Source organism: Grammomys surdaster, unplaced genomic scaffold, assembly GCF_004785775.1.
Source record: "Grammomys surdaster isolate TR1022 unplaced genomic scaffold, NIH_TR_1.0 198, whole genome shotgun sequence".
Lineage (NCBI taxonomy): Eukaryota > Metazoa > Chordata > Mammalia > Rodentia > Muridae > Grammomys > Grammomys surdaster.
The window spans coordinates 8,402,385-8,413,542 of NW_021604643.1; the positions used below are offsets into that span (position 1 = coordinate 8,402,385).

Sequence of the window (11,158 nt, forward strand, 5' to 3'; positions counted from 1 at the left end):
TGTATGTGTGTGTGTGCTTGCTAGGTAAGTGCTCTACCACTGGGCTCTAGCTCCAGCCCTTTTTTCATATTGTGGTTTTACCTAGTTTTTTTTTTTAATTTTTTTTTTTTTTATTGCTGGCCTTGAACTCACTGAGTAATGTCAGGTAGGTCTCTTAATAGTCACTCCTGCTAAGCCTTCTGAGCAGCTGGTTTTACATGACTGCCATGAGACCCAGCTAGAGTCCTTTGGATTGTTCAGAAGGTCTAAGCCAGTCTGTGTACTTAAGAAATGTCTTTAGATATTGTGTACCAATGTTGGTGTGGTGCATTTGGTTTGGCAGCATGTTCTGATAACCTTTCAAGAAGTAGATAGACGAAGAGCAAAAATCCACCCATGGTTTCTAACCTGTGTCACTCTATTGGCCTAAAATTTGGTCTCTGGGTAGGTACTGCAATAGAGGTTAAGATGGACTGACATACTGCAGATACACAGCTACATGAGACGTCATGAATTTCAAAGTTTGTGGACAAGCAAAGATACATTCAGGCCAAGAGCTGTTGGAATTGAATCAAGGAATCAATGGGTGTTTTGCACTGACCTGAGAATGACACACTGCAGCTGAAGCTCAGCAGAAAAAGATATATTCCTGGGCTTATAGGTGAGCCAAGTATTAACAATAGTTCCATCAAATGTGTGCTGTTGAGATAAGAGATCTTTGAAGTATACATATGGATTGTCACAATGCATTTTAATATATTCAAATAAGAAATAGAAAAACTACCACCCCAAGAAATAAAGATGTGCAGTTAAATTAATGTGCTTAAAGTTCTCCCTCCAATGTGGAAGTACTTAACAAACAGAAAATAAAGCAACACCATCGACAGGATTTGTGATTTAGATTATCAAGAGGTTGGTCACATTATTCCTGGAGCTTTCCCACTAGCCTTTCCAAATATAAGTTTTAGCAAGTGTTTATTACTTAGATGGAAACTTGCTCTATGAGTATTTAAAAAGATGAAGAAGCTAGTTGAAGGATTCTGAAACACTCTTCCTGATATGACTGACTTCAAACATAGTATTTGGCTTTTACTTTGGATTTCCAAGTTTCTAAAAGCATATCAGAAGGAAGACTGCTAACTAAAAAAAAAAAGTGATATGTTTGTACTGACCAATTACATTTCCTGAGCATGACATGCATATGGATTTCATAGTAAGTTACAAATCTTATGGTTTTCCCGACTTTTGGGATCACATTAGATATGGTGTATGATCCTAGTTAATAGGTTCCAAAATCAGTAACTCATTGAGTAAACAGGTTAGCTGAAGAGTATTCTGTAAGATAGATGATTCATGTGATTGCCAGGGTCTGAAAGATTTACCTCATCTGGCTTTCAAATCAAGAGGTTAGGCAGACAAACACTATTAAAACCATGAAGTGGCCTTGTGATGGCTGGCAGAGTTTAAGCTGGGTCATTTGTAGAAAATGTCTGCCCAGAGCAAGGGGTCAGGAGAAATCAGTATAGGTATTTTGACCTGTTTCTTACCTGTGGTCCTTGTACCGTAGGATAGGTAGCTCTCTGTTATATGTAGAAGGGCTAAATGCCTGGCTCCTCCTCACCAGATGTCAGCTGCACCCTCCCCTCTTTGGATGGAATCATGAGTATTGTATCCCCAAATTGCCCACTGCCCCCTGTAGAGAAGATTGTTCCCACTTGATAATGATGGACTTCACTTCTATGAAGGACTCTATATTTGACACTTGCTTTTAGCTGTTAAAAACCTCAAAATGCCTTTGGATTTCTTTTGATGGATGCATGGAAACAAATCAGAGTGCCTGGCATCTTGCTGTGGGTAAGGACAGGCTTGAGAAATATACAAAGATAGACAATATATTATGAGACAGAGAGGACTGGAAGATCTTCATGTCAGTTTGGTTAAGTTATCCCATGCACACAACATGAAGTTTAGGTTCCTAGAAGAACACTTATTTCTATGACTACAGCAATGCAAATGAAGATAGATGCAATATTTTAAATTTACCTTGGATGTGCTTGAAACTTTCTATAGTGTCTTAAGGCCTGGGCCCTAAGCACAGTGCACTAAGGAGGAGGAGTTACCCTCAGGAATAAGCTATAGGTTAGTGATAGAGACAGATCTGTAAGTCAAGTACAATAGGGTACTTCCCTAGGGATATATTCTATGGATATTTTTCTTCTCATTGTTCATTTCATTCTGCTCAGAGTCATGATAGAACTAAAGCAACAAGTTCAGACTAGGCATCAGCAAGCCTCTTTTCTGACCCTTGCTCTGCTATATTCTAACTACATGTGTTGGTCTACATGGCTGGCTTTTATGCCCCAATCCATCACTCTATATAAGTGGAAGCAGAATTGATCCAGTAGGATTACATATGTAAAAAGCCATGTGAAAATAATCTGTGTCATATTAATAGAACACTAACTTATTTTTATAGAAAGCTTATAGTTTTCTTATTCATGTCTAGTATCCTATACATAATAAGTCTCTGGTGCATGAATAGAAATAACAAAAAAATTCTTTGTGTTTCTCTTAGGCTAAGGTGCTAGGATGGTAATACCAGTGTTATGTATGTATTACAAGAACAGAAAACAATACTTGAAAAGACTTTGCAGATAGCACCAAGAAAAACAATTCCTTCTCTTACCTCTATGAAAGCCCCACAGGAACTGATATCATAAAAAAATTCAAGTTCATCTGGTCTCATGGAAGTTACTGGGCAGTCTTGCCCTAGGAATAATTCATCAGGGTCAACGAATTCATCTGGGAAAAACAGTGCCCTTTTAGCTATAACTCGGAATTTAAAGTAATTGCATTCCATGGATACTGTTGAAAGAGATGAAAAAGGAATCAGCTGCTCCACTTTAATACGTAGCAAAGAACTTTGATCCAAATTAGGGAAATGATAAACCCAATTTAATCAAAATTAATAACAGTTTAGGGATGTGGGCAAAGATGATTACTTTCATGATATGACTCCCCTTCTCTTGTCTTCCTATTGATATTCCTCAAATAGAATCAACTTGCAAAACACTCGGTAGTTCTGCCTGAGATTAACCATAGTGACTATTTAGAATGAAAGCAGAGGTATGTCCTTTTATTAGACTGCTAATACTGGGTTCACCAAGCGCCTGCCAGTGTTGCTAGATTCACTGGCCAGCAAACCCTGGCAGTCCTTCTGTCTCTGCCTCCCAATCACTGGAATTACAGGCTTTTTCTGTGTGTTGGAGATCTGAGCTCAAATTGTTATGCTTGCATGAAAAGTAACTTCACTAGTTGAACTATCTCCATGGCCCCTAGGTTTTAATTTTCAGGCCATGGCTGTGTGCCAAATAGTAGCAGATATGTATTTCATGTGGAGAGAAGATGCAAGTCTTTCAAGTTCCAAGAGTGAACGTTATGCAGAGTCTGAACGTTATGCTTTATGGACCCACTATAGTGCACTGCCCTGGAAATCAGAATGTTCAATTTATGCCTCTGCTGGACTCCTTTGAGCTTTAGGACAAATATCCAATTAGCTATCAGATATACAAAGGATATTTGAAATAGTCTTCCTCAGCATGCCCATGATTTACATGGAACCCATGGTTTTTACATCACTTCCATTTGTATGTCCTCATTCTCAGTCAACAGCACCACACTCACCAACGCTGAAGCCTTAGGATCTAGTCCCAGTTCCCACATCTCTTCCTTCCCACTGTCTCCCACTGAGTCAATTCACTTTTACTTTCAAAATTGATCTCCCATCGACTTCTGCTTGGCTGCACCTTTGGGTCCATCACTGTCCCTTACATGGGCCACCTCAGCAACCTTGCAGAGGAGCTCACTGCCTCCAGCCTCATTTCTTTCATTCTTTGCAGCTGCCCTATGTTGATGGAAGGGTCCTCTTGCTTACACCTTTTTTCCTGCCTTCTCAGAGACCTCCACTTGTCTGTCTTTAAAAATGCTTTAATTTTTAAGTAATATTTTTCCAGTTCTTTAAAAAAATGTTTAATTAATTTTTGTCATATTTCATCAGCTTGGGCTATCACATTTGCAACAGGTATTTTGTATAATTCTCCTTTCATTTATAAAAAGGCAAAGAGTAGGCAATGTTTCTTGCCCTCTAACACCCCACCCTTCCTGTAAGCAGTGACAATATTATTCCCAAGGTTCCACAGTAACTGTGCTACCTCCAGGAATTCCTGTTTGTCCTCCAAATACTACACACATTATTCTTTGTGTGTGTGTGTTGTTATAATTTTTATTTCAGTTGGTAAAACTGAGGCTTAGAGAAGTTCTATAATTTTTGTAAGGTCTCATCAATAGGAAGATCATCTTTCAAATTCAGTTAGTTGACACTAAAATATTAGTATATTTAGTAAAAATGACAGTGAATTAGCAGTATATAATGCTATATTATGCCGAATAGTACTATAAAACAGTAATGAATATACAAAGTTTAAAGCTTAATATTTAGAAAATTCCATCTGTCAGTACATTTTCCTTTAAGCTGAACAGTATTTACCAGTACTTGATTTTTCTAGTTTCAGAGCATTGCAGTGCAATGCTGACACCACTTTGTACAGACTGAGACCCACTAGCCAGTGATGGGGTCTCAGAGACTGCCAGACTCTAAAATTGATCTCTGAAAAATTTTATAATACTTAACGAATTTTACAATTCTCAGAAAATACCTTCTTTGGCTCATTGGGTCAAAACAAGGGCCTCATGTATGGTAAGCACATTCTCAGCCTCAATACTGTTCTTAAATCTGAAAGCGAGGTATTTTAGCAGTGTTGTACACACATTATTCTTAGTACCCAGACTCAGTCAACTTTCCTTCTGAGACATTCTAATAGTTTCTTTGGAAAACTCTTAAGTTAACTTTTGTGTCCTTTGAGCTGAGTCTGTGGTAGTCTGTAGGACTTGAAGGTATTTTTAAATGATTTCTGTCCCATCATACCAGTGGTGAAACAAGGTTGCTTAGTCATTTGGGAAAGTTAGACCTCCTAAGGATCTGAGAGCCACCTGGGGTCAGTCTGTTTGGGATGCTGAATGCAGTCTATGTGTCACTGAGTTGGCTGTAGGAAAACACTGGAATGTTTAAGAACCTTTTATTGAGAATTTCTTTAAAGAATTGTACAATGACATAGGGAGGGCTTGAGAGATGATTACATAAAGAAAGCTAGTTAAGAATGTGTGGTTGGATAATGCAGGTAGGAAACTGTTAAAAGACAGATAAGCAGTAGGAAGAGAGAATCATGCAGAACAGATGGCTCAAGGGTGACCTGGCAGGAACCTGAAGAGTGCCTATGTAGAAGGAAGTGGCTGGGTGGTAGGAAGTCCAACTCTGAGAACCTCAGCAAACGTAATGACTTGAGTCCAGAATACCTTTACTTATGGGGGGATGGGAAAAGAAGACAAGACATGGATAATGAGAATTAAGTTTGTAAAATCTGTATGTCAGGCCAATAATGTTCTAGCAATCCAAGGGAAAACAACATAGAGGGCTAGGAATTAAGTCTCTAACTTTTCAGATGAGATGATAAAACCCTTGAAGCAAACAAACAAAAACCCTCGTAACTCATAGACATTTAAGAACTACCCCTTGAAAACATCACCCGTCAAGGTCCACTCTGATACCTTGCTGTATCCCAGAACATCTCCACATTCCAAATATGAGCAGCAGCAGTCCTGTAGCAATGAAGGCCTTCATTATGCCAGACCTCAGCCTGGGACCTCCTCAGGTATTGGGTAATTGAGAGGAACTAGCAAGCCAAAAGTGTTTTTATACCTAAGGCTATGCTCAGATGTATTCAATAAACCCAAATCAGGAGGAAAAAAAGTCCTTTAACACACGATTAACTCTAGCTTCCATGTCTTTCTTTATCAAATGGGCTAGAAATATATAGTATTAGCTAAGTGAATACAGCCACACATTATGAAATGGTTTTGAACTAACTGTGTAAGGCCTGAAAATGCTTGACTAGGTGGCCAATTTGCTGACCAGTTTTTGGTATTCTATGAGTAGATTTAGGGATGCCACTGATTCTTACACAATGCTGTACTTTGTCATCTATGGTTGAAGCCGTCTGCCCCAAGTTTGTAATATTTAGCTTACTTGAGTAACTCATTAATTAGTTAATTCATTGGTTGTACAAGGAGCTAACTTAGCAGAGGTTACTTACTATCAACAACCCAGGAAGGAGACTCAAATAGAGGCCCAAATATTGACCATTTCTAAAACAACCTTAAGAGAGCCCAGTGTTCTTCAGTGTTTTCATAATGTCCTTACTAGAGTGACATGTCTAAGCCTTTAATATCTTATATCTTTGTAAATGAGCCTTTCTAGATCAAGAGACAGATTTTAAGTCCCAGGCACTATAGCATGTCCCAAGAGAGTAGTATGTACTTCTGGAGAGATTGTTTCATCTGAAGACTTAAAAAAATTCCTATGATCCACATGTATTACTTTTCTATTGCTGTGCTAAAACACCATGAGCAAGGCAACTTACAAAAGAAAGCATTTATTTGGGCTTACTGTTCAGAAATAAAGAGCCCATGAGTATCATGGTGGGGCGCTAGGCAGCAGGCAGGCAGACATGGTGCTGGAGCAATAGCTGAGCACTCACATCTCAAGATACAATCATTAGACAGACAGACAGACAGACAGACAGACAGACAGAGCCAGAGAGAGAGACAGAGACAGAGAGGGACAGAGAGTGACACAGAGCACTGGGCATTCTTTTGAAATCTCAGAACCCTTGCCCAGTGACCACACCTCTTCCAGTCCAATAAAGCCATACTCTTAATCCTTCCCAAACAGTGCCACAAACTGGGGACCGAGTATTCAAATATATGAGCTTATAGAGGACATTTTCATTCAAACCAGCAAACCATAAAAGTCTTAGGTTTTCTTCAGGTATGTCAATAAATGTTTTTTAAACTTCTACATTAGTATTTATTGTACAAGTTCAGGATGCTAGTATTATGTTTTTAATATAACCAACAGTAAAATGAGCATGTGGAAAATGTCCTTGGAAGACTTATCTAAAAAACAATTTTACATGCATGAAAAAGATACTGTAGCATGAAAGAGAAGTTTCATGTATACCTAGAATAAAACTGTAATACATCAAACATGCAACTTCCAGCTCAAACCTCCTGTACTATGCTGTTCAGTTTTTTTCTACTTCAGAGATAGTTTGAGAGACATCAGATAGATAGTTCTGAAAATATCATTCATTTTTCACAGTATTTTAAAAGTTAAACTAGGTGTAGCAAACTTGACATCTAAGTATATTGAGGAAGAAAGGGGGAAGAGTCCTGTTAATCAAGCAACTTTAAGAAATCCCATTAGCCAGGTGTGGTGGCACACACATTTTATCCCAGAACTCAGGAAGCAGAAGCAGGCAGAACTCTGTGAGTTTGAGGCCAGCCTGGTTTATATAAGGAGTTCTACAAAAGCCTGGACTACATAGTAAGACCTGTCTCAAACCTCTGACCTAAAACAAAACCAAAATGAAAGAAAATCCATGAAATGATTCAAAATGCGAGTACAAAATTTGCTAAAAATATAAATCTAAAGGCCTACCTAATATTTTTCTTAGTGATAGATATTGTGATTCTTTCTAAAGTTTTCCAGAAAGTATGTATGTGTGTATGAAGTGTACATGTTTATGTATATATAAGTATATGCCATCACAGAAGAATATGGCTTCCCCTCCTCCACCAATCATTAATTGCCTATTGTTCCTCAGGGAAAGGTGAGACTTTATGAGCCTCTCTTCCATCCATAATGATATGTTGCAGGACCTCATCTTGTACAATTTATCCTGAGAATAGCCACTCCTCCTGTGAGTTCATGTGTACAACAGCTATGTCATGTCTGGAAGACATTTTTCATATCCCCTCCCTGTCCCCCAGGTCTTACATTCTTTCTGCCTTTATTATGTGCTGGTTCTTGAAAGTCTGTACATGTAGGGGTCATTTCTATAACGATGCTCCTTGAGTCTTGGTGAAGGTGATGTAGATGCCCCTTTAGGGATGAACTCCAAACAGTACTTATTCTCAACCCTCTGACTAGTGGTGAGTTTGTGCACTGACCATGGCCCACTGCAAACAGAACTTCTCTGATGAAACCTGAGAGCAATGCTAAACTATGGGCACAAACATAAATGTTTAATGACAGTTTGACACTGTGTCCATTTAGTGAAAAAGAAGTACTCAGATTTTTAAAAACACTGTCATATATAACCTGCATGTTTGTCTGTACATTATATGTGTGCCTGTGGAAGTCATGAGAGGCTGTTGAGTCTCCTGGAGTTACAGATGCTTGTGAGCCACCATGTGTGTAGGAGTTGACCACAGGTTGCCCTGGAAGAGTGAATAGTGGTCTTAACTGCTTATTCATCTCTCCAGTTTCCCATACCCTGAATTTTTAAAAACTGAGAAGTTATATAAATTTAAGCAGAGGGAAAAATAGAGATTGGATGCATACATTCTTATTGTATTAAGAAATAAAAAAAAATAGCAGGGATAAAAAAGGGGAGAAGTAGGTCCCAGGGTGCAAACTCCCAGTTATCTAAGATGATGAAATTTAGATATGTAGCATACAACACAGAGACCATAGGTGATAGTATTGTATTCCATACTGAACCTTTGCTAATGCATGTGCACGTGCGTGCGCACAGACAGACAGACAGACAGGTAGACAGAAACAGAGACAGACAGAGACAGACACGGTGTGGGAGGGGAAGAGAGGGGCGGGAACACATGATTATTGAAGGATGGTAGAAGGTTTTGTTCATTTATTTGACAGCAAGTATAAGAACTTCTTCAGGTTGACTATGTTTTTGTAATACAAGTGGGTTCAATATACTTGAAAAATTCTTTTTTTTTTTTTAAGTGCTGGGGTTTGAACCCAGGCCCTTGAGATTTTTAGGCAAGTGCTCTACCACTGGACTAATTCACCAACCTTAAGAAATTGTTAAGTGGTAAGTAGTTACATTTCTTTCTACTGTTACATCTTTGTCTCTTATTTTTGCAACAGATTTACTAAGACCTGGAGATAGTGACTATGTAAAACTGTTATTAATTAATTGATTAAGTAATTATTAATTAATTTTGGTGTGTGTGTTTTGTTTTGAGAGAGCATCTCATATAACCCCATACATAATCACACCTAATTTTTGAAGTGCTGAGTATCAAACCAAGGGCTTTGTGTATGCTAGGCAAGGTATCTACTATTTCAGTTACAACCCCAGCTTTCTATTAGAAAAAACTGTAGTGCAATAATACATTTCAGGCAATACAGTCAAGAGATGGTACAGTCCTCTAGTCATGTTACCTTTCAGTAGCTCTGTCTTTCACGCTATAATATTATGGTATGTAGTTCTGAACTCAAGTAACTGATGATCTAGAGATGAAAAAGTAGGATGAGCCTGGATCTGATATTTTGGTGTGCTGGGAATCAAACATTTTTTTTCTTTTTTGGTTTTTCGAGACAGGGTTTCTCTGTGTAGTTCTGGTTGTCCTGGAACTCACTCTGTAGACCAGGCTAGCCTCAAACTCAGAAATCCGCCTGCCTCTGCCTCCCAAGTGCTGGGATTAAAGGTGTGTGCCACCACTGCCCGGCTGGGAATCAGACTTTTAGGCCTGCGAAAGATAGGTAAATTTCTCACCATTAAGTTACATTCCCAACACTCAACTATGCATTTAAGATGTTTTTCATAGTGAGAGTATAACTTCTCATTTTGGAGAAGTGTCAACTTTCATTTGGAAGAAAGGAATTGAAATGTGGTGTAAATTATTTTCAGGCCTTGATACTTGAAATGTAGTCCTAGAGAGTCATTGGTGTCACCTGAGAATTTATTACAACTGCAGCAACTCTGGATATCTCCCCCACTTCTGAGTTAGAACCAGCTTTGTAACAAGGTACTCAGGTGATCTGTGTATTTTTTTTAAGTTTGTAAACAAAACCTGCTAACGAGCATCAACATAGCACGCTCTGTGAAGGCAAGTCCCCATGGCCCAGAGATTCTGAAGATATTAGTATCAGTGTAACTTGGGAACTTGGAAATGTAAATTCCATGTCCCACTCTAGTCTTGCTCAGTCAGAAAAAAAGAACAGATATAATTCAGCCATGGTGTATTAAAAAGAACACTCTTCAGGTGAGTCTGATTGAGAGCTATACTCAGAGGTGGATTGGTGGGATGATTATGTGAGGCCTCATGGGGTTGAGTCTTTGCATTCTCAGCTACACAGGACAATTATATTCTCAGACAGTCCTTCAGTGTTCAGATACAGAGACACAGATATGTTGGGATGCTAGCGAGTTTTAAGAAAGTATATAAAGCCACTCTATACATAATTGTACAGATTCTAACAAAAGTCAGGCTTCAGTTCTTGTGAATCACCTGGAGAAGTCTCATCTTTCTGCAGTCATAATCCAGAGCTGGATTGGAGTTTCAAGTGTGCCATTCTGGAGTGTTCTCAGATTTTACATCATGTTCACTCTAGCTTTTCAATACTTAAAGTGTTTCACGTTAGACAAGGAACTGCAGGCACATGTGCTGTTAAGGGTGCTAGTTAAATACTCCCACCTGAAGGTCCTCTGTTCCAGCACATAAGAAGGCCTCTGACTCTTTCCTGTTTCTCATTTCCTCTGGGGTTCAATTTTTCAGTCTGAGCAATGAAGCCTTTCCTGGGTTTACAGGGCCTTCTCCTGCTTCTTCCCTTTATGAAGACTTGTGCTGATGATTGGTCAGGTATCACTCGTGACTTAGAAAATTGGAATTTCTTAACATGTGCTGAAGGATGTGGTATTTAGACTTTTTCATATAGATTGTTTTTTTTCAGTAGCATGATCTTAGAATGTCACAATTCTACTGAGACTAGACACTGTCTTAACTTGAGTTTTTTTCTTTCTCCTGCTTCTCTTTTCTTTTGATTCTTTCCAGACTATGTCACATTCTGGGGGCTGGATACTTGAAGTGAGTTAGTATTAAGGAAAGTCGAGTGACCTAGAAAGCACAGAAGTGTTTCTGTGCTGTTAAAAATTCAGGAATCACTGGGCTTGCTGGTACACATCTTTAATCCAGCACTCTGAGGGCAGGGGCAGGGGCAGGGGCAGGGGCAGGGGCAGGGGCAGGGGCA

General features: G+C 38.9%; 2 protein-coding genes across 2 annotated transcripts in view; one reads left to right on the top strand and one right to left on the bottom strand.

The window, feature by feature from the left end:
- Positions 1-5,716, bottom strand: part of LOC114623420 (oocyte-secreted protein 3-like) — a 12,031-nt gene extending 6,315 nt beyond the window's left edge. The window contains exons 1-3 of the mRNA XM_028770082.1: positions 5,644-5,716; positions 2,666-2,844; positions 581-678 (exon numbers count right to left, since the gene is read on the bottom strand). Coding sequence (XP_028625915.1) covers positions 581-678; positions 2,666-2,844; positions 5,644-5,716 — 350 coding nt within the window. The remainder of the gene's footprint in view (positions 1-580; positions 679-2,665; positions 2,845-5,643) is intronic.
- Positions 5,717-10,694: 4,978 nt separating this feature from the next.
- The window catches only part of LOC114623389 (oocyte-secreted protein 1-like), a 12,888-nt gene continuing 12,424 nt past the window's right edge, over positions 10,695-11,158 (top strand). The window contains exon 1 of the mRNA XM_028770061.1: positions 10,695-10,770. Coding sequence (XP_028625894.1) covers positions 10,695-10,770 — 76 coding nt within the window. The remainder of the gene's footprint in view (positions 10,771-11,158) is intronic.